This window comes from Opisthocomus hoazin, chromosome 10 (genome assembly GCF_030867145.1).
Source record: "Opisthocomus hoazin isolate bOpiHoa1 chromosome 10, bOpiHoa1.hap1, whole genome shotgun sequence".
Classification (NCBI taxonomy): domain Eukaryota; kingdom Metazoa; phylum Chordata; class Aves; order Opisthocomiformes; family Opisthocomidae; genus Opisthocomus; species Opisthocomus hoazin.
This window is the reverse complement of record NC_134423.1, coordinates 32358397-32381646: the sequence shown is the minus strand read 5'-3', so window position 1 is coordinate 32381646 and position 23250 is coordinate 32358397. Positions and strand designations below refer to the sequence as shown.

At 49.7% G+C, this 23250-nt stretch overlaps 1 protein-coding gene across 2 annotated transcripts in view; it reads left to right on the top strand.

Annotated features, from left to right (window-relative positions):
* The first annotated feature begins 5421 nt into the window (after positions 1-5421).
* Positions 5422-23250, top strand: part of GOLM2 (golgi membrane protein 2) — a 23994-nt gene continuing 6165 nt past the window's right edge. Inside the window, exons 1-9 of one of the 2 annotated variants that reach the window (XM_075432149.1) lie at positions 5423-5945; positions 12613-12667; positions 13345-13447; positions 14533-14623; positions 15511-15655; positions 16164-16244; positions 16576-16674; positions 18085-18258; positions 22741-22908. In XM_075432149.1, the coding sequence (XP_075288264.1) occupies positions 5619-5945; positions 12613-12667; positions 13345-13447; positions 14533-14623; positions 15511-15655; positions 16164-16244; positions 16576-16674; positions 18085-18258; positions 22741-22908 (1243 nt within the window). In that variant the 5' untranslated portion in view covers positions 5423-5618. Of the gene's footprint in view, positions 5946-12612; positions 12668-13344; positions 13448-14532; positions 14624-15510; positions 15656-16163; positions 16245-16575; positions 16675-18084; positions 18259-22740; positions 22909-23250 lie in introns of both variants that reach the window. The other variant, XM_075432150.1, reaches the window with a different exon arrangement.

Below are 23250 nucleotides of genomic sequence, written 5' to 3'. Positions count from 1 at the left end.
TGGCAATAGCGATACAGAACACTAGCTCTGAAAATACCATGTGGGGCTCCTCAACGTTCCAACTTCACAGCAAAAAAAGAAAAAAAAAGAGGGGAAGTAAATAATCAGCAATTCCTTTGCAAAGTAAAACGTCTGAAGGGAAAATCAAATGTATATTATGCATTTCATCAGCAAAACCACCCTGCTTAGGGAAACCAAGCAAAGAGAATGTCTGTGACTTGCCTGTAAATGCTCTGGGAGAACGTGATGCCCGGGCGGCCCCGGAGCAGCTCGTTGCACGCAAGGCTGTGCCAGGCGACGGCCCGGCGAGCTCCAGGTACTTGTAAGTCAGCGTGCATATCCCTGAAAGTCAGTCAGCCTTTCAGGAACTTCACTGCGTACCTCTTCACCACCAGACACGGCCTCGACCCACACAAGGCACGGATGAAATGGGTTTTCCCCTCGCCCTGTCTGGTCTCGCAGCATCCAGAGGCATTTTGTTTCTCAGTTACCCTTCGTACCACGGTATGCAGCTTTCCAGCGCGTGCTCGTTTGCTAACACAGCACGCCCTCAGCGGAGAGGGACTCCTACATCCAAAACATTTTGGAATGTTTTCTGCTCACCGCAGTACTAATTAATAGGCCAGGAGAGAGCCTGCGTTTTGCAGGTTATTAGCATTCAGGCCTTGCTTATGAAATGCAGGGCAAGCAAGAAGAACACATTGTTCTAGGCAGTAACAGTGCATAGATCAAAATGGCAGTTTCTTCGCTTATGAGGTTACTTTGAATGATTTCTTCATTTATAAGGGCTCACACGCTGCAGCTTATACTCCTCTGCAGCTACCACTCAGTTCTAACCATTCTTCCTCAGAAAATGTTGACATGTTCCAGAACAACTATAATTTTATATTACCAAATCTCTCCGTATCTTTATAATGTCCTAGTAATGCCAACAAAATTAATTAAATTAAATAACTTAATTTTTCTTCTCCATGACTTACAAAAAAATCCATAAATACTGGCTGCGTTACGTTTTCTTTATCATCTTAATGAATATGCTGCAAGAGTTTGCTATTTTATTACTACTCTTTTGTTAAATAACACTTGTATATATTAATATTATCAGCAGCAGACAATTGGTCTACAGAACCTCGGCAAATGGCAACCCTTGTCTGAAGAGAGACTCCAGGGCCAGTTCCGAACCCCAAGGGAAGACATCTTCCCTCTGCCGTTCCCCTCTACCCTCCCGACTTCACAGCCTGGCAAGGAACTGGGACTTTTTGATCGCTGCAGCCTTTATCAAGAGCCATGCTTGCCACTGCAGGAGCACCATCACGGACAGGGTGTTCCAGCACCTCGTCACACGACCTGCCAGTCGTCACAAGGCTCTTTATGCTTCACTGTTTCTTCCAGACCCGGCACTCCCTAGAACACCTCATTTATCCCCAAGAGGACCATGTACCAGCAGCAATTTTGCATAGCTTTATGCTTCGGCTCTCAGTCCGAAAAACACGCTCCTAGGAAAGGCCGCACAATGTCCCACGGAAGGTCCATCCATTCCCCGAGCAACGAGAAGCCAACGCTTACGAGCAGAAGCACACAGTGACCCTTTCCCTCCGGTACCCTCTAAGGGGTTTGGGGTAGGAACATAGCTGGAATCTCAACCCTGTGTTTAGCAGTCCTTGAGGACCTGCTCCTCTACTGATTTACCCAACACCTTTTTAAATTCATTTGTATTTTTGACCTCCACAACGCAGCAGTGGTGATGCACAATTAAATGGTGCAGTGTGTGGAAAAGGTACGTCCTTCTCTTTGCGCCTTGTGGTTTCACCCAGTGCCTGCTGGTTGCGCTGGCAAAAGAAACACTAAATAATCTTTCCTACTCATCTTCTCCACACCATTCCTCGTTTTAAATATCATTATCGCAGTCCTTCTCCCTGTCCTCCTTTCCAAACTCCCCTGCTATCTCCTCCAACAAAAGCCGTTCAACACCTTTGGCCACCCCCACACCTGTGATCACCCCTCAGCTCGTAACCTTTTTATAGCCCTGTGATCGGAACCACCGTGTTCACAGCGCGGAAGAGCAGTGAAAATTCACACACTGACAGCATCTTCCATTTTATTCTTAATTCATATCTTGCCAATTCCCAGCATTTATTTCACTTTCCCCACCCTTTATTTTAACACCCATGAGGATAAAGGAGACGTTATCAGAGAGCGCTAGAAGCCCGCTGCGTCTGTGGTGTGATCGTTTTCTTTCTCCTGTAGGCATTACCTGACATTTATCAAAATCGAACTCCTCTGCTGTTCTATTTACTCTGTTACCCAGTGTCATGCAATTCAGTAACCCCTTCTAGTCAGCTTCACTTTTGATTGTCATCAAAAATGACATATAACTCCCACAAATTACATCACCTCGCTAATAACTTTTTTTCCTCAGATCACTCACCAATATGTGGAAAAAGACAGGTCACCAACTGCCACTAGCAAACAAGCTACTTACTCCATTCTCCTAGCTTTTATCTAATTGCTAATCCATGAGCAAACTTCTCCTCTTACTTTATAGCTTAATAGTTCAAGAACCTTTGGCAACAAACCTCAAGAAAACTTCCTTAACAATTCCCATGCGCTGCGATGATCAAATCAACCACAACCATTTGCTTTTTGACTCCTTCAGAAATCTCTAGTAAGGTCTGGAGAACTGACCTGCCTCCAGAAGAGCTGTGCTGGCCCTCTCCAAATACACCACGTGCACCCGGTGATCGACTCTTTCCAGCACCCGTGGCTTGGACCAACCCGCCTGGCCAGGCTTCTCTTTGGTAGTTCTTCAGGTCACTCCCAGACAAGCTCAGTTAAACCAGTGTCCCAGCTGCCCAGCTGGAACCGCTGCCAGCAGCTAAGTAATGCCACGTCCCAGTTCTTTTGAAATCTTCTGTTCTGGTCCTGGGTATCTCATCAGTCACTTCGAAACTTTAACTCCACTGACATTTCCAGTTCCTCCGACGTACACTCCAAGAAAAGGCTCTGCTCGGAGGAGAATCTTCTGCAGTGAACAGAAATGCAGAGTCTTTTCCACTACGGCCTTATTTCTCCCTGATCATTTCTTTTTACACTTCTGCTGAATCAGGTAAGATGGCGGGTGATCAGGTATTAATTCTAATGAACGTGAATGTTTTTCTACGCCTTCTGCAAGTTCCTCTTTGAGCTCGTTCTGGTTACCAAACAGCAGCTCCCCATTTAACTTCACAGATTGCCTTTTCTATTTCCTTTGTTCAGACACAGCTTCTGTTTCCTAGGAAGATGGCTTTTAACATTAAATAGCCTCTCCAGCTCTGTTAACGTACGCTGTTATTTCTGAGAACTTCTAGAGTGTTTTTGAAGTGACCTGTGCCTGGGCTGAGTTTATAACACTCTGTCTTGAAGCAATGTCTGCGTTACAACCCCTTAAACACTTCTCTTTTGACAAACCTTCTTGTTTCGTACAGCTCCCTTTTCCAAAGTTAAACACTACTACTGCATATTTTGACTTTCTCCATTTCTACAAGAATGCTCAAGCTGAACACGTTATGGCTACTCTTATGGAGCAGCTCTTCAACCAAAAGATTTGGAAGCATGTAAGGTTTTCATACAAGCCTGAACAAATTTTCTTCTTTGCGTCCTTCAGTTTCTCCAAGGTGCTTAAAACTTAGTTCTTGTGCTTGCATTGTGCTTCACGATGGCAGCTACACAGTGTGCACCAGACAACAGCTCGCAGCGAGGAGGTCAAGAGCCAAAGGAGCCAAAGGAGCCACGCCAAACCATCCTGCAGGACTAGCCAGGATCCTGGTCAGAGGCTGAGCTGAAGATGCCAAGAGACACGTTATCCCAACACGCAATTTCAGGTTACGGTCCAAAGCGCAGGAAGAGGGAGCAGAAATACAGCCTTTCCAACCTGAAAAAGAATAGACTAGGTCTGGATCATGGGGTCTGGAACATGGCTGAAATTTAACAGCAAGTTAATGAGACAAAGAAAACTGCTTGGTATTGCCAGATACGCAAAGGCAACCAGAAAACACGTGCAGGGGCCAGTTTTTACCCAGGCTGGCACAGCTCCCTGCTGCGAGGGAGGTGGTTTGGGGCCAGCTCTGGAGCTGGGAGCTCACACAAAGTGGAACAGAAATAGCTTGAACAGGAGAGGGGGAATCATCACTGGGCACTGGGTGAAGAGAGAGGTCTGAGCACACTGTTACAGGCTGGTAAGAAAGCAATGTGTGTGGAATCCAGGCATAATGCTGAGCTCAAACTTGTTATGTTTATGTGTGTTTACGTTATTTAGACAAATGTTTCCTTTCTCACAGCGTTCAGGTTTGCAGAGGGGAAGTGTACCCAGAATGAAGGTTAACAGAGGGAACTTAACCCCCTCTACCTAGCTTCACAATGGAGATTTGCAGCACTTGATTCAGAACGTGAACCTACACCGCCACCTGCAGAAAGCAGACTGGCACATTAACTGGCTACCAGCACCGCAGCAATCAAAGTGCCAAAATGCAAATATTGGCATGGTATAGAAACAGGGGGGAAAGGGGATATATACGCCATGACACCGTTCTCGCAGCTGACAGATTCTGCATGAGGTGTGCTGTGGAAAGGAAGGCATCTGGTATTCCATGCCTTCAGCGTCACCCTTCTGCCTCTCCCGCATCCCCCCCACCATTTCGCAGCTCGGAGGCGATGGCGTCATGCACGTGCCGCACCGCAGCTCACCGCAAGCCCCTTCCCCTGCCCGAGGAGCCTGGCGCGGCACTGCAGTGGGGTTATCACTTCAACCCCACCGCAGGGAAAACCCAACAAGGCTCTGAGGCAGCAGCAGCGCGCGGGCCTGCGGCCCTGACGCGACCCCGCTGCGGGAGCTGCCCTGCGCTGCAGCCGCCTCTGCTCCCGCTCCCTGAGAGACGCCTGCCACAGAGATACCGGGCACCGCCTGACCAAGGATAACTCTGCTTTATCAGGGTATTTGGTACGAAACCAGAACGAGCTTCCTCAGAAAGCTGCGTGAGACGCGCTGCGTTTCCTCAGGAAACACCGCTCAGCAGCAGCGCTCGGCGCCCTGCTCGGCTGCTCCCCCCGCAACCGCCCGTTGTTCCGCCCCAGCAGCCCGGTCCGGTCCGGTCCGGTCCGGCCCGGCCCCGCGGGGCCCCGGTGCCCCCGGGCCGGCTCCCCGAGTGCCGCCGCCGTAGAACACCCGCCCTCCCGCCCAGCCGCGGCCCAGCCCGCCGGGCCCTGCGCACAAGATGGCGGCGGGGCTCTCGCGAGCGGCGCGCGGGCGGAAGGGGCGGGCGCGCGGGCGGAAGGGGCGGTGGGGCGCGCGGCCGGCCGGCGCGGTGGGCGGGGGCGGCGGCGGTGCCAGCGCAGCGCTGCGGCCTGGCCCTCCCCTCCCCGCGGGGCGGGCGCGTCCTTTCGGCCCGCTCCGCCGCTCCGCGCCGCGCTCCTCTCCCCCCTCCTCCGCCGCCGGGGATGCGCCGGGCCCCCCGGGGCAGCGCCTCCGCCCGCCGCCCCCCGGCTCCCTGAGCGGCCTTCCCCCCCCCCCCCCCCCCCCGGCCCTGCTGCTCCCCTCTCAGGCGGCGAGCGGGTGGAGCCCCCCCGCCCGGCGGCCTTCCCCCATGGTGGGCTTCGGGGCCAACCGGAGGGGCGGCCGCCTGCCCTCGCTGCTCTTCGTGGCGCTGCTGGCCGTGATCGCTGTCCTCGCCTTCAACTGCTGGCACGCCTCGTCCCGCCAGGCCCTGCTGCAGGAGGAGCTGGCCGAGCTGCAGAGCCAGGCCAAGCGCACCGAGGTGGCCCGCGGCCGCCTGGAGAAGCGGAACTCGGACCTGCTGGGCAAGGTTGACTCCCACAAGAAGCAGCTGGAGCAGAGGGAGGCCGACTACAGCCACCTGAGCAGCCAGCTGCAGGCCAGGGACGGCCAGGTGAAGAGGTGCGAGGACAGCAAGGTAAAGCCGGGGCCTGGGGCCATGGCTCTTCATTGCCCGCTGTCCCTGCGGCGAGGCCGGGGTGAAGGCCCCGGGGGTACCGGTTCCCGGAGCCAGCCTTGGCTGGGGTTGCCGTCGGGACGTTCGCGTCCCTGGGAAGAGCAGAGCTGCCCGGCGAAGGCGGTGCGCGCTGGGGGTGACAGCGCCGAGAGCAGCTCGCCGCTTCCAGACACGTGTGTTGGTTTGCTGAGCTTCCCTCCTCTGCTAAGGCGAGTTGATCTCTTGGGATCAAAGAGCTATGGACACCCTTAAACCGGCGGTTCGTGCGGCCTGGCCGAAGATGGACCCGGCGCGACGTTCAGCTGTGGCACTGGAGCTTGCCCCGCTCCCAGTGCCTGGCCCGTCGGGGTCTTACGTGGCCAGCACGTCCCTGGGGAGAAGGAAACCCCCCTCGCTGCTGGCACGATGTGTCCCTTCCATCAGCTGCCGAGAGACGAGCGAATGCGGACTCCGGCTTGCCCTGTGGAGTGGAGGTGGCATGGGGGTTTCTGTTGTCGGGGCAGGGGACGGGAGTGAGCGCAGCCCCATGCACTGCCCGGCTCCCTGGGCACGGCGGGTGGCTCAGCTCTCTGGGCACGGCGGGCAGCTTTGGGCACGGTGGGCAGCTCTGGGCATGGCTGGTAGCTCTGGACATGGCTGGTAGCTCTGGGCATGGCGGGCAGCTCTGGGCATGGCTGGCAGCTCTGGGCACGGTGGGCAGCTCTGGGCACGGCGGGCAGCTCTGGGCATGGCTGGCAGCTCTGGACACAGCGGGCAGCTCTGGGCATGGCTGGCAGCTCTGGACACAGCGGGCAGCTCTGGGCACGGCGGGCAGCTCTGGACACAGCGGGCAGCTCTGGGCATGGCTGGCAGCTCTGGGCATGGCTGACAGCTCTGGACACAGCGGGCAGCTCTGGACACAGCGAGCAGCTCTGGGCAGAGTCCATCAGACAAGTTCGGCTGCTCCGGCGTGCGTGGCGGCGTGTACTCTGCGTGCGTGCAGCTCGTCGTTCTGCTCGGGGAACGCTGTTTGTCACGGCAGGGTTTGTGGAAGTGGCACACTCTCAGGCTGGTTACCGGCTGAGTTTCTTTTTCTGGCCCTTTTTTCACACGTTTGATGAGGAGTATGAGAAAATCCTTTTTTGTCACAGAAAAACCCCACGCGTACATGTCTCATTACAGAATTAGACTCCTTCAGACTGGTTAAGTTTCTATGAAAGTTATGTTTTCTTTCCTACCAAACCATTAAAATTAAGCCGTTTGTGTGTTCACCAAACATGGTTTTTTAAAAATTCTATTTTTTTTCTGAGATTGGAATAAGAAGCCTGGTAAGATGTGTAATGGTGGATTCTGGTGCTCTCCATGGGAAATAAATGTAACTAACACCATTGTGATTAAAATTATTGTGATACTATGAAGTCTAGCCTAATTTTATATTAGTATTTAGTATTTATTAGTATTTAATTTAGTTTAGTATTCTATACAGATACCAAAATAGTTGTGTGATGAGAAAGAGAAGCTGAACTCAAAGTTAAGTTTTGACAAAGATGCTTCCCCTTATAAAGGACAGGAAACTGGTGGTTTGCTAAACTGTTGGGGTTTTTGATTTGGGTTTTTTTGTTGTGTTGTGTTTTTTTTTTTAATGGAACTTTCACATTCAAATAGAGGGCAAATAGGTTTATTTGTTCATTGCCCTCCAGTAAGAGCAAGCATCTAGAGATGGTGGTAGCTTGAAAACCCAGGCAGCTGCAGCTCCCTTCCTGGGGCCGTTGGTGCCAAGGGACCAGTTCACGGCCGGGCCGGGCGAGTTCCCGGAGGAGGGCTGCTGGGGGTCGATGGGTGCCTTGACACCACCTCCCAGCTGCAGGCTGGTGGAGACGTGGTGGAGGGCGTTGGAGGGCGGTGGTGCAGGCGGGTGTTTGTGGTACGGCTGTTCTTTACGTGGGTGAAGTTGATTTTATGTTCCTGCTACGTGGCCTGCGGTCAGAGGGCAGCGAACTCGTTTCGTGCGTTACCGTAACTGGCTGGCAGGTGTAAAACTCCGCCGGTGGCATCCGAGTGAGCTGTCAGTCGCTGGGCTGCATGGCAAGGCTGGCTTTTAGCGCGAGAAATTTGTATGTTTTGGGCATCTGTAATGTTTTACTGGAGGATTCCAGGAGACAAAATGCAGGTGCTAAGTCGGGGTGTCCAGCAAGGGTCGCGGGAAGCCAGAGCCCGCTGCGAGGGATGTGACACAAAGCGGGGGGGTGTTGAGCTGCGCCTGCCTGCTGACCCCTGTGGTGGTCTCCATAAATCTCCCCGGTCTTTGAGGGCGCTCGGCGCCCGGCATCTCACAGGGCAGCGCAGGAGGGGAGCGAGGGAGAGGTGACTAATAATCCTCACAAATTAATTTTATGGTTAATTACGTGCGTGCTGCAGTATGTGCCCAGTATCTTCATTCTTTGTTCCAGAAGCTACCATTTAAGGTCATGTGAGCTACTAGCTTTTGGATATCGTCTCTTCTTGTGTTCAAAATGTTCAGTGTGCCTTACTAGGCAAGAATAGCAGTATCTTTTATCAATAACCAGTCACTGTCCCTTTCTCTTTTCCTCCCCTGTGAGCTACTGCCACGTTCTCAGTAGCAAAAATGCTAATTTATTTCTAAAAAAATCCTTTAAGTGACTGTACTTTAGAGAGTAGAGAATAAAGCTCTGTTTTAGAGAATAAAGATCTGTTAAAAAAACCAGTGAGTAGTAGGCATAAAGTGTCTGACCAAAAAATGCTTGAATGGTAACTTTTTTTCTCTCAAAATAGGATTTGGCAAGGATGTTCTTTGGTTTTTACCGATGACCTTTGTCCGTTTGTGAAATACAAGAGCTATAATAAACCACCAACGCTGGTAATTCCCAGGGCATCAGGTGATCGCAACAGATCTAGGCTTGCTTCATAGAAAATTCGTTTTAAAGATGCTGTACGCTGGTGGTTATCACCGTGTCGGTTCTGCTTTGTGCGCCTTTGTCTGCGTAACAGATTCTTTGCCTTGTGGTCATGTAGATCAAGTGTGCGCTTCCTGCAGGCAGCTTCCTCCAGTATTCCCCACCAGAATATTGTTTGCTCTTGTGAGCGAATGTAGTAGCATGACTGAGTGTCTTGTGTTTGTAAAAAGAAAAGCGGAGGGGAAGACAGAAAAAGCAGGAGTTCTGGGGAATCCTCTTCTCCTGCCAAAGCAGAGGAGCTCTCCTCCTCTTGGGCGGCAGACAGGCGGGGGTTGCCCCGGCGCTCGGGGACGTGATGCATGCAGTTAGCATTAGTTTCCTGAGTATTTCGTGCTTGCTTTGCAGCATACCATGAGGATACTTCTTTTTCATAGCTTTACACATCCCATCGCAGTAAGCCCAGTGAATTGGCTGAATGGCAGGAGTCTGTGGTGGAGAGCTCCCAGAGGGTCCCCGTCCAGCGCGTAGGGGCTGGGGGCTGCGTGTCTGCTGCCGCAGCTCGCGGAGCGGGCTTCTCTCGTGGCCAGGTGTGTAACACAGCCGTGCCCCGTAGCTGGCGCCTAGAAATGGGGCTTCGTGGGATGAAACTGTTTGGTAAAACCTCCTTGGGAGCAGCTGGGTACGTTCTTTGTTGCCGGAACTCCTCGGTAGCTCCTCGGTTTGCAAAGCTGTAGCGTTCCAGCGGTGATGTGGAGTGCGTCTTCCAGCCTTACTGCATGGTCCTGGTGAGCACAGTGTCATCTCCAAGGCCGTACTGATTGCTTGGTGATAGCAGTGTCTGTTCTGAAAAGGCAGTTGGTGAGTACAAAGGCCGTGGAGTTGTGGCATATAGACCCTTGTGCAAACAGACTTTTGAACTGCTGCTGGCACGCGCCCTCGCTGCGCGTTGGGAATGCCCAGGCTCGTGAAGCTGCGCAGAGGAGTACGGACACCCGCTCGCGCAGCCATTCCGAGGGTGCTCTTGGTAGCTAAAGAAACGACTCACGGGGAAGCGTGGGTGGAGGTCTGCAGTTCACCCCTTACTTCATCAGGAAGCAGTACCGCCTGTGTTCTGTCCTGCCGTACCCAGAGATAAGCTCCAGTGTGTTGGTAACGTTTTTCCTGACAGTGCCTTTCGCTATATGACAAGACTGTTAACAATTCAGACAGCACTGGAAATTTGCCTTGCGTCTGTGTAGCTCCAGCATGCACAGGATTTCTGATGTTTTTTTTTTCTGTGCAGAGCTCATTGGGCTCCAGAGAGTTTCTTTTATACATCCCAACTGCTTTGGAAAGGATCTGAGAAGCCGCCGAGAAGTACGAACAGTACAAATAGGTCCAGACTCCAGGAGGACACAGCTCAGAAAGAACTGGACTTGCGCCATCGTTTGTGGAGTGTGGTTTTTTTGCATGTGTAGGTGGAACAGATCCCATGAATCATAAAAAAGCTTCTTCCCTTTCCATCCTTCAGATGAGGGACATTTGCTGTCAGCTGAGCTGTTTTGGATATAAATTCTGTCACTTTTCTCTGAAACTCCAGATCGCCAAAATGAAAGATTGTGTGATAAAACTGATGCTGTCTTCAAATCCAACTCCTGTTAACAGACAGGCAGCCCTCCCCCAGCCCCTTACAAGTCAAACGCTTTATAGGATGAGCAGAAGCGAGCCAGTGGGAAGGCTTGCTGTATTATGAATTCTGATCGATGAAGGTTTGAAAACAGAACCCACTACTTCCCAGGATCTCCTGTGTTAGTAGGTTTATTGGGCTCTGGGAAAGAACCGCAGTGGAGTGGAAGACGGGAAAAAATTTGGTCGTTCATGCCAGTGGCTTTGCAAAATAGGGAAGGATACTTTTTCATTAACACTCAACAAATCACTCTTTTTGTATCTGTTCCCCTGTCCTGGCGTCGGCTGGCTGGAGAGCTGGCAACTGGGCGCCCGTTGGGGTGGGAAGGCTCGGCGGCTGCCTTCGCGTTGTGCGGCTGCGCGAAGCCCCGGGGGTTGCTGCCGCTGCCGAAGTGGAGCCCGGGGAGTCCCGCACAGGCGCTGCTTTCCCCGAGTGCTGTCGTGTCGTGCTCTGTGCGCCCTGTAGCCAGAGGGCCTTAGGCGCCTTGGTGGGCAGAGCACGCGTGCCACCGGTTCTCGAGCGCGTGGCTCCGACGTGCCGAGAAGGCTCCGCAAGTGTCCCTGCCGGGTGCTTTATTTTGTGTCGTGTGTCAGAGCACTGTGGTCCGGGTTCTCAGGCTACCCAGAGATTGCATCATCTGCCGTCTGTTCTTTTTTTGGGAAAAGCCTTGGGAAGCGACTGAGTGTTCGGTGCCCCTCGGCTCTCCCGGCTGCTGTCCTCAGCCCTGGGGCAAGGGCTGCTACCAGTGCTGCCGTGTGTGCGCTGCGGGCGCGGGACGAGCCGGGACGCTGCGGGCGCGGGACGAGCCGGGACACTGCGGTCTGGCACGAACCCGCCTCTCCATGGAGCGCTCTGTTTCATAAGGAGCCTCTGTGATGTGGCTGGAGCTGCTGGATGCGTGCCTCCGTGTACGCGCTGTTCTGCAGAAAATCACGATTTTGGCAGTTCCTGTAGGGCCGTAGTTCCTGAAGTTATGAACGCCTGCCGGAACCCGTATGGGACGAGCTGACTCAGTCCGGAGTTTGAGTGCCTCTTTGAAAAACAAAATGCCTATGTGAAACGTTTCTAAAGACCCGAAGAATTCGATAAAGGGGAAGGCAGAGGTGCAGGGAGGAAGTCTTAACGTAAGGGCATATCCCTGGTTTGCTTGTTTTGACAGAGATGCAGGTAATGGACTCGGACACGGAGCTTCGGGGTTGGCGTAGCCCGTGCGGGTCGCCCCGCGCCAGGGTAGCTGTGCTCGCGCTGCGTGTGGGCACTTCGAGCGGCGATTCTGGCCTGGAACCCGGGAGTGACGGCCCCCTGCCAGCACCCTTTCCAGAGTTACCCTTCGTGCCGATCGGGAAACGACATGAAAAATAATTACAGTATCAGTGTTGCCTGCTGACGGGCACGGGGTTTTTTCACCCTTTCTCAGTATATTCTACATGTGCATCTTTCTCTTCGTTTTTGCTACTTTTTGACTTTACATATGCCTGTAAGTGAGAACAAGACAAAGCATCTCTACTGAATGACTTTGTGTACGTGCATTTCTTATTTATTGTAACTGCTGTTTTTTCCTTACTAAAAATACCAAATTGAAAGCTGTTGTGGAAGTCTACCGGTGTCATATTCTCTCTTAAAAATAAAACGTGTGTTATGACTATTGGGTGGCATCACATAAAAAATTTGCTTTAAATATACCTTAGGTAACAATTGTTTTAGCTCATGATGCTGCATGTTTATTTTTATACACTTAGGCTTTGACATTGGAAATTCGCCGTCTCCTCCTGCGGTGTCAGAGTGCGGTGTGGCTTTTTTCAGTCCTGACAGAATCTACTTTTTTGCTAGAACTATGTTCTGGCAATCAATTCAAGTCCCTATTAGCAAAGCCTAAATATCGTGTTTAGGTTGGTGACACCGCTTACAGAGAACTAAATACACATTAGTTACCAGCACTTTGGGTACGTCATTCTGAGAGTCCCTCCCGTACGTTGTCCGCACGGCGAGAACACGCCTGAGTCTCCGCAGCCTGAACGCCCCTCGCCTGCTGAGCGCCTCTATTCATGTCACCGTTTCTTCCTTGCAGGTGAAGCTGCAGAACAACGTTTCGTATCAAATGGCAGACATACATCGTTTAAAGGGTAAGGGATTTATGGCAGCCGGTGAAGTTGTGTGCTTTTTAACTGCCTAGGTACTGCAGGGTACGTTTGAAGTGAAAGATCAGGTGATGCTGGCACATCACAGAACGTGCGGTTTCGTTGGATTTGTTGCCTAGTTGGGACGAGCGTAGGCTTGGCTCGGGGGACTGCGCTCCAGTGCCTGCAGAAAGAACGTGCATTCCAGCACCGCTTGCTGCCAAGGTGTCAGCGTGGGTTTAGTGACCGAATACATAGTTCAGTGTAGCTGGGGTCGGCAACGTTGTGATTGACATTGGGTGATTGACCATTGTGCCCGGTGTGACCTAGCAGTACTTTTGTGTTACTCGGAATAGCAGAATCTTTCAGGAAACTAAGGAGATTTCTCCAGACAGGTGAAATAGCATTGTGTAAGTCTTCTGGATGAAAAGGTAAAGAAAAATGTAGGGGTTTTGGCATTGTATCAGAATAATTGTTCTATAATTCATTGTGACATCTGGCATACAGGAGTAAATTAGCATCTTTGTCAAGTTAGTTTAGGAATATTTAAAGTATATCTAGAAGAAATAACATAAAACTTGAGCAAATTTTTAACTTATATAGCAATATTGAAAGCTGTATCCGCCATGGAGCATTTTTTCTCATATTTCTATATTCCTCTTGATTTGTGCTTTTTGGTCTAGAGCAACTGGCAGAATTACGTCAGGAATTCCTTCGCCAGGAGGATCAGCTTCATGAGTACAAGAACAACAACTCTTACCTTGCAAGGAGACTGGAATACGATAGGTATGTCTTCCAGAATGTCACAGCTGTAGGTTTGTGTGTGTGTACTGGAAGTCTGTAGTCATTAAAAAGTGCAAATTAATTCTATTTCTGCTAATCCTCAAACTTGAGTGTACTTACTTCGTGATGTAACTTTGACTTAGCTCGTTGTTTGATTTGAAAGTTCTGTTTTTTCATGGGGTTCTACTCCTCTCCCTCATGTGAGACAAGATCTAAGAAAAATCTGACTTACTGGAATTGTTCAGCACTGGACAATATTAAGTCAGTGCATTTTTTTATAACGTGGAGAGCTTAGTTACCATATACTTAGAATAGTTTAATCAATGCAGTTCTGTAAGCCACCAGGGTTGTTAATTGCTGTCTTTCTAAAAGTGTAATTTTAATTTTTTCAACTGAAGTTGAAAGCATTGTGTACATTGAAAATTTAAGTTGACCTCAGCCTTTACAGTTTGTGATGGAGAAGCAGGGAGAACAACTGCTTCTGAAGTTCTGAGAAATGGGGGAGATTAACACTCGAGAAAGTATTTGAAACTTTCACACACAAAAAATATTCTTTATTCTGCGTGCTGTGTTGAGTGTTTGCGGGTTTGTGGGAGACAGGAATTTTGTCGAATTGGGTCGATCTGTGTGTGGCTTGTTAAAGAAATTGGGACAGTTAGCTGTGTCATTCAGATCTTGTTATTTGAGCTGGTAGCAGGAACTGATAGTAGTGGTTGTGCATCTTCTGTGCTGACAGCCGTGTGTGCTGCATTGCTTCCCCAGTGGAATTAATACATGCCGATGACAGAGTAGCTGTGAAGCTTGAATTTTTAGTTGCTTTCCAGGTTTTGGAGGAAACATGTTCTAGGCCATTCTGTTTATTTTACTGTTTTTCTGCTCTGTCCCTGTTTTTTTCCAGTTCTGCTTTCTTTCTGTATTCAGTCCATTTCCACTCCATACACATTCCAGGAGAAGGCTTTTTGGACAGACTATTCTAGTTATATCTCAGGTTTGGCTTTTTGTGCCACTTCGTTTCTTTCCCCCTGTATTATTTATGGGAGAGCAGATACAACAAGTTAAATATAACTAATAATGTGTTTCTAATCAAGTCTGCAGTGTGGGCAACAGATCAAGGAAATGAGACTGCAACATGAAGAAAACATAAAGAAATTAATGGACCAAGTTGCGCGGGAACAAAAGGTAATGCGCAGCCAAGTTTCTTTGTTGAATTAGAAGAGCCCGAAGCCCGCTGTTTGTTGGACTCAGCGTTGCAGATGTACAGAGGCCTTGGACATTTCTCCCCTAACTTTTCATGAAATATCGTCCTGTGCAGCCCTAAACGGGCGTTGGGGTGGGAACGTCTGGTGTTTGGCTCAGTCAGTGAGCTGAGCCTTGGAGATCAGGCGTAATTCTTGGCTCTGCTACAGCCTTCCTGCATGACATCGTAGCTAAGTTTTGGTTTCTCCTCTGTAAAATGGATATTGCTGTGTAGCTCTCCAGGGTAGGCTCTGTGTTCTGACACCTTTATATAGGTTATTGCAAAGGGGAACCTGATCTCTGCTGAGGCCGCGAGGTGCTAATGCGATGCAAATACAAATGGTATTTGAGCGGTATCGAGGGTGTAATGACACGGTGCAAGCTGCCGGCAGAATATGGCCGCTTTCCTACAAACAGATGAAATAACCTGGTCGTCTTAAAATTTCATTTCCTTACTTCATCTTTGTTTACAAATAGTAAGGCAGACTTGAAGTTGATTTCAGTCAGATCTTTTCTTAAAATCTAGAGTTGTTTCAGTCTCGATGCTGCCTTAACCTCTTTGCCTTGTGCGTGAAAGCTACATACGCCAATATAAATGTCACACGGCCATGCTGTCTTTTACATTTTCTGTTCAGTTATGTGTCCATACCCTTGCCTCATACCCTCAGGATTCAGATTTGTATGGAGAGCACTTCTGCTGTTGTTTGCTTTGGTGATCATCTCGTAAATGTGATTCTGCTTACCTAAAGTAATCTTGAATTTGAGGGGTTTTGTTTTGTAACTTTCGGGGATGTGCTTAATATTAGTTCTGTACAAATTTGTTCTAACAGGCCACACAAAAAATTCAGTCCAGTAAAGACACTGAAGTAAGTCCCAATAATGGTGACCAGGCATTACCTAAGATGGTTCCAGAGGCAGAAGATAAAGACACAGTAAAGAATGAGCACCCTTCAGATCACCTTGTAAATGGCAAAGGTATCGCCCTTTTCTTTTCTTTTCTTTTCTTTTTTTTTTTTTTGTAATTTCTGGTACACTGAATTATTTGGCTCGGGTAACTTGATTAGCTGCGTGTGATTGTAACTCCTGTGGTTACCAGGAGCTTGACAGGAGGCTCTCCAGGAGTGACTGTCGTAGTTGTTTCCTCCCTGCAGGCCTCTCCGAAAGGCACATGGGTTCCTTTGGTTTCTACTTCTTGTGCTGCTGAATCAGCACCTTTTTGTATCAGTTCAGCTGTCTGTTCCGGCCAGCTTCTTGCAGCAGGCTTTTCTTACTCTGCTACCAAGAGCCACGCATCTGTTTCCCATCCTTTCCTGAAGATCGCACGGACTTTGGGAGCACGATACAAGGAGGGTTGGAGTCGCGTTATCAATGTGTTCTGAGGATAGAGGCCTCTTCTTCTGCTCCTGGAGCCTTGCACAAGAGGGAAATTCACTGTTCAAACTTTAAGGTTAATAAGGCAGAATATCCTATTCTTGTCTTACAGAGAAAATCAAACCAGGAGGAGATGCAGGCATGCCTGAAATAGAAGATAATGACCTTGCCAAAGCTGAAGATACTCCCACTGGTTAGGAGAAGTATTCTAATACTTTCACACTTGGGTTCTTGGTGGCGTGTGTGTTCTGTTTGAATACCGCGTGTTTCGTAGTGAGTGCAAAGTTTTAAAATCTGTCTGTGGTAATAAAATTCAAGTGGGGTGTAAAATCTCATAATTTTTACTGTGCCTTGGAGGTTTAAATTCTGAAAACTGAATGCTTCTGATGATATTTTTTTTTTGTTATTTCACATTTTCATCTGTGGTTTGAAAACAACAACAAAGTTTACGGCATTGGTAGAGGCAGACCTGATGTGGAGTGTCTGTTTCATGTTAATGCTTTTATCTGTGTGTTTTTTTGTAGCTTTAAAGAGGCCACATATTTCAGCTCCTAAAAGTGAAGGTCATCAGCCTGTTGTAAATCTTCCAACTGAGCAGCCCCATGCTCCAAATCTGGCACCAGGTAAAATTCTTTCCAGCAGGTGACAAGTCAGCTTTTTGTAGGAAAATTAGCGTTTGGTATCTGCAGCCACACCGTGAATGTTCGATGGACATGGCCAGCCCTTTCTTCCTGTTTGATGTGGTTTCAAAAAGAAAACCAGCGATCAGTTTCGTCAGGACAGGAGGCTGAGTGTACTCTTCGTCTGACCCCCTGAGGCACCGGGGTTGCTGGCTGCACGATCTCGTTTCATCCCCCATGCACCCAATAATTTCTGAGCTTATTGACCAATTTCAGCCAAATTTGAGAGTTAGAAGTTGTAAAGCTAAGTGCTTCAAGATTTCTCCACTGGACAGAGGAGAGTGATGGAAATTAACGCTCTTCCTCAGGGGTAGGAATTAGACAGGGCTGCCAACGTGTCATCCAGAGTTGATTGGTGATCTGTTGGTGGGCAGGTAGAGATGAAGCAGCGGTGCTGTCGGTTGCTCAGTGTCCTGTGTCTGTGAGCAGCTCACTTCAGGGGGGTGTGGGGAGGTTTAGGCCATGAGAGAGCGAAAAGTGCTGCAGTGAAAGTGTTTAGAAGAATTGCAGCTAGAAAGGACACAAATCTGTAGAAAATGTGCTTAAATTTAATACTCGTCGATGGAGTCACTTTGCTTTAACGTCAAAGAGAACGTTAGGTTACATCTGCACTGCGAGTGGCATATTCAGATATTTGTCCTGCTCAAAAGCATGACGTGTAACGGACTCGTTACATGTGCGACGTGACCAAACAGCCTGAAGTTTTGTTTTGTGCCCAGTATGGGTTCTTTTGGAAAAAGGCAACAGAAGCATTTCTTAATTTCTTTCCTTTTGCAGTGGATGTGTAAGCAGCTGAGAACACAAAAGTTGGTGACCTCAAAGTCTGTACGCAGATTTAAAATTTCTTACTACCAAATGTCAGGTCTTTTAAATAGTTTGTTTCTTTTTGTTCTTCTGAGGTAGTCCTTCATTTTGACCTTTGGTAATGAGGAAACGTAAAAGATTGCAAGCGAAATGCTTGCTTGGTTGAATTTAGAGTTTATCAGCAGAAGGCTGGTGTGAGTCTTAAGGGGACCAGAGTTTGCTATGTTCCGTGGTTGTGTAGCCCTGCGACTGTGCTGCTTATTTTTAGCACCACCTCTGTGACCTTCTGCAGCCTTCTCCTCAGATCATAGCTCTTGAAACAGTAGGTGATGCTTAGTAGATTTGAAAAGCAGAATCAGCAGGAGGATAAAAAACAAATACATAAATGTATCGTTGTTGTAGGTTTCATCAAGCATTAGGAAAATCAGCTGAGAAGGTAACAACTTAGGATCGGTTGTGTATTAAAATGTGATTAATTAACTTCTGCAATAACAGTACAGCTTTCTTTTGGAACCATGTAAAAACTGAACACGCTTCCTCATTCCGTAGGTTTGCACGGTGACACTGATGGAAACGCTGACATTGCGCAGCAGGCACCTCCGAATTCTCTCCAGCGCTTAACTTTTGAAGAAAACATGGAAGATCAGAAAGAACACAAAATTGAAACAGACCACATAAAAATTCCAAAGAGCCGAGTTAGTGACTTGCAGAAGATGAGGCAAAGTAAGTTGGCCAATGTCATCTACTTCAATATGTTAAGCAAATCCCTTCATTTTCTCTCTGTAATAGTGCCTGTCTGGAAAATGGGAACTGTTACAGCGGGTGGCCTTCTTGAGAGTAAGCCTGAAAAGGAATGTGATACATTACTGGGTAAAAGATATGCCTTCATGTGTCATCTTTCATATATATATATATATTCAATCATTAAAGAAAAAGTGTTTGCTTATAGGAATTTAAAATGTTTTTGGAAATCACTGCACATTCAAACAGATGAAGTGAAGACTTTCGATACATGCGTAACACTGAGTTACTTACATTCACACTGTATTACCTGACTTAAATACGACATTTTGGACAATTTAGTAAGAATTCAGCCCTTGCATGGGGGTCTTTGTGGTGGTGTAAGCTTGTTCTGCTGTGTGTGGCAGTTTTCCAGACCCCTTCTCTTCCCCGTCTGCGCGAGGAGGAAGCCTGCAGACAGGAGCAGGCCGTGTCTTTGTTTCTCGGGTGGGATGGTGGTAATGCTGCTGGGGCCCGGCGCGGCGAGAGCTGGCAGGTGCCCCCCAGCCGTCTGCGTACCGCTGGCTCTGGGACGCCTCTCTGCCATGGTACTGTAATCCTGGGAGAGTGTCAGGCCTGCATCTTAGCACCTTCCTGTGGGAACGTTACGTTGAACAGGTTTCGTACGGTATCCGTGGTGATACTGCACTCCTGAGGATAGCATAGAGTGTCTTAACCCAGTGTGTTTTGAAGAACTGATTCCAGTTGTTGAGCATTTGGGTGGGGAAGGGGCGTCTGGCAGAACAAAAGCAGTGCCAGCTGAAATGGCAGAGCTTCGTGGTTCAGTTGTTGGGGTTTTTACATGGGTTGGCTGCCTCCCCTGGTAATGGATAAAATGAGGGGGGCTAGCTTGGGAGGCAGGCGCAGTGGGGGCCACGAATGGGTACCCAAGGGTCAGTAATCGTCAGTGATTAGTCTTTTCCTTTTGGCTTTGCTCCTGCACATTTGGAATAACTTACATTGTACATGGTAATCATAGAATCGTTTAGGTTGGAGGAGAGCTTGAGGATCATCAAGTCCCACCATTAACCTAACACTGTCTATTCCACCACTGAACCGTGTCCCTCAGCTCCACGTCTGTACATCTTTGAAACACCTCCAGGGACAGTGCCACAACCACTAACGGTGCAATGAGGGAGGGACGTTCTCTGTGATGTATGGAAATGGCTAATCCAGGTTTGCAGAAGGTTTGTTTCCTGACTGATCACCAGTGGGTGTTCTGAAAGGTCCCCTGGTGATAAAGTCCTCCCTCTGGTACAGAGGAGCCCAGCTCTGCACGTGGCTTTCCCTGTAGACAAGTCTCTGGCTGGGGTTTTGGTCACTGAGTGCTTCAGCACTGGCTGTGCATCAGCCCGTGGGATGAGCCGAGTGACCGTCATCGGTCAGGGTATCTGGCATACCTGCCTGGTCGCAGAGTCGGGGAACTTCGTCCCAAAAGGTGTTTTCCTTTTTTTATTTTGACAGCATAGATTTAAAAAGTAGAAAAGCCGGTGCTAGGTACAGCGATGGGCACGCTGCAGGCGTTCGGTTTCAAAAGCAGCAGAACCTGAAAGCGACGGCAGCATCGTCGCTATTTGTGCTCTGACCTGGAACAAAGCTGGGTGCAGCAAACCTGCGGTCCCTGCTGCTGTTTGAAGCTGTCCTGTAAGCAGGGCCTTGGCCATGGGCGTGGGGACAGCTGCTCTGAGTAGTGTGTCTGTAGGGATCCAGCGTTGGTGGGATAGACAGACAGAATGTCACAGGATCCCAGCATGGTGGGGGTTGGGAGGGCCCTCTGGGGGTCCCCCAGCCCAACCCCCTGCCCAAGCAGGGTCACCCAGAGCAGGCTGCACAGCACCGCGTCCAGGCGGGGCTGGAATATCTCCAGAGAAGGAGACTCCACAGCCTCCCTGGGCAGCCTGGGCCAGGGCTCCGTCACCCTCAGAGGGAAGAAGTTCTTCCTCATCTTCAGCTGGAGCTTCCTCTGCTCCAGTTTGTGCCCGTTGCCCCTTGTCCTGTCACTGGGCACCACTGGAAAGAGTCTGGCCCTGTCCTCCTGACCCCCACCCTGCAGATATTTAGAGGCATTTCTAAGGTCCCCTCTCAGCCTTCTCTTCTCCAGGCTGAACAAGCCCAGCTCCCTCAGCCTCTCCTCGTAGCAGAGATGCTCCAGTCCCCTCCTCATCCTCGCAGCCCTGCACTGGACTCTCTCCAGTAGCTCCTCATCTTTCTGGAACTGGGGAGCCCAGCACTGGACCCAGCACTGCAGATGGGGCCTCACTAGGGCAGAGCAGAGGGGGAGGAGAACCTCCCTTCGCCCTGCTGCCCACACTCCTCCTCACGCACCCCCCTCTTAATGCACGTGTCCATTCCGAATTCAGTTCAGCAAATGTCACCTGTGGATTTTAGCATCAGTGACATCCTTACGGGGCGTCCCGTGCTGTCACTGTCCTCCTGTGCTTCATGACAGCATGCTCCGCTGTGCCTCAGACAGCCCGGCCGTGTGCCGCCTGCGTTGCCGACACGGACTCGTGTTCGGAGTGATCCGGGAGACCCGCGCTGCGGTCAGGATGCCAGGTCTTGGCCGGCTGTTTCGGAAAGCGATGGGTGCATTGCTGGCTGGGGCTGCCAGTGACTCCTGTTGTGGCGTTTGCCTGAAGTCTCAGTTTCCCCAGACTGTTGTACGTGCCCTGTGTTAGAGTGCTGATGTTCTCCCGGTGCTGTGCAAGAAGCCGTCTGCTGCCTAAATCTCTTGCACCCCGACTCTGCCCGCGCAGGCACTGGCCTTGCTGTCCAGGCCCCCAGCCCAGAGCGACTGCCGGTGCGGTTCGTGTGCTCGGCCTGTCCTCCCTGCAGCTGAAGTAGCCTGAGCCAAAATACCAAAGGCTTCAAGCAGCACCAGGCGCCTGCAGCGAGAGAGGAGCTGCGGGGGCTGAGGAGCCGGGGCTGTCCCGTGCGCGGGGGGGCTCCCGCAGGCTCCAGCCCGCAGGCCGGGGGGGCTTGCCGTGTCCTAGGGTCTCATTCTAATATTTTCACCTTGCCTGCTGTCAGCTTAGATTTATTCAGTACTTGTTTGTCACAGTGTTTCTGGCGTATCTACGGGCTCGTTTTTTCCATAAGTTAAGTGCATTCAGTTGCCTTTCCACAGCTTGTTTTATATTTAACGTGTGCGAAGCACACGGTTCTGTCTGCTTTTTATATATAACGCAGTGTCCAAAAATGCAACCAATTACAGCAAGAGTTACTCCACTGGAGATAAATACAGAATGAGTAATATATTCAGCTTCTGATTTGCGAAGAGGTTGTAGTTTCTTCTTGCTTATTTTATGAAAATAACTGACATTTCTGTCTCTGCACATCTGAGCCGCACGAGCTGCGATTCTGCTGCTTTTCATCCCCACCCAGATACGCACGACGTTGTTGTTTCTGTCCTGGTCTGTGTATGCTGCCACATATCACAGTTTTCATTGCTTTAAGAAATAATCTCATTTTTACACCTGTCCATTGTAACCCCAGCCTCCTTTTCCATCCTAATGCTGAAATCATATTCTGCAGTTGTACTTACTGCTCCCACTGCGTGACACTCAACGGCGGCCTCGGCGGACTTTTTTTTCTCAGTCCATTGCCAGTCTGTATTGCATTTTAATCCTATTTTTTTGCATTTATACATAATCCCTCCAGACTGGCACCTTCAGCAGACTCGGAACTGCGTTGGACTTGGGCACATCTCCTTCTGTCCCATTGAAGCCCAGCTCTGAACTTGACGTTACCATTGATCTTTCACTGTGTGCTTGGCTGACCCATTTCATAGTGCCTGCTAATTCTCATTTTTCTTGCACATTGTTTCAGTATCTGGAACTATTTGTAATTCTTTGCTGGGAGAGGAAAATACTGGATTCGGAAAATTTTGAAAACTGTTAAAGCTTAATAGGAAACCAGAGTGTAAAACCAAATTAATTGGATAGTCAAAAGGAGGAGTTCAGAGATGCAAGGCAGATCTCTGCTAGGTTTTTGCCCTTGGCAGTCCGCACACACCCCGCGGACGTTACCGTACATGAAGGCAGCCAGGTATTGCTCTGTCATGTGTAGAAAAACGCCAGAAGAAAGTCTGGATACAGAAACTTTGTCTGTATGCTCTTCGGTGTTTTAGGAGAACCGTTGTTAGTGGTTGTGGGTGATCAGATGGGCTGTGGGGTTGGATGCTTGCTGTAGCTCCTGTCTTCAGGGCGAAGCTTGTGGCAATCAGATTTCCCGAGGTCCAAATGCTGAGTGACCGAGAGCACCGTCCTTGTTCCACAAGCCGTGGTGTCCTCCCCCCGCTCCCCCCTTCTCCTCCAGCTGAAACTGCTGCAAACCCCCCTGTCTCAGCCTGCGGTCTGCTGTCGTGGAGAATCTCTCTGTTTCTTTCCTCTCTGCTTCTGACTTAATCCTTTGCCTACTTCACAGGCCGATTCTTTGATGAGAATGAATCCCCTGTTGATCCGCAGCAGGGTTCTAAACTGGCAGATTATAATGGGGATGATGGTAACGTGGGTGAGTATGAGGCAGACAAACAGGCTGAGCTGGCTTACAATGAGGAAGAGGATGGTGATGGTGGAGAAGAAGACGTCCAAGGTGAGCTTGGGCCTTGTCTCCATCCCATTGTCATAAAATCCATGCTGAGTTTACTTGTTGAATTTGTGTAAAGCCTCGCTATTTTTAGCTGATGAAAAATTTCTAATATGGAATAAATAAGCCTCAGGCAATCTTTAAAATTCGGCCTTGCTTGGAGAGCCGTGCCCCAGCAGCGTTCAGTGCGGGGCTGCTGACCCCTTGCTTCAGTTGTGTTCCTGCTAGGAAAACCGAGACACGGCAAATTTGAGCCCTGGCTTTGTCTGAAGCCCCGCAGCGGGGATCTGGCCAGTCGGGAGGCCGTCCTTGACGCCGCTAAAGCCATTTGCACGCACGGAAGCGTAG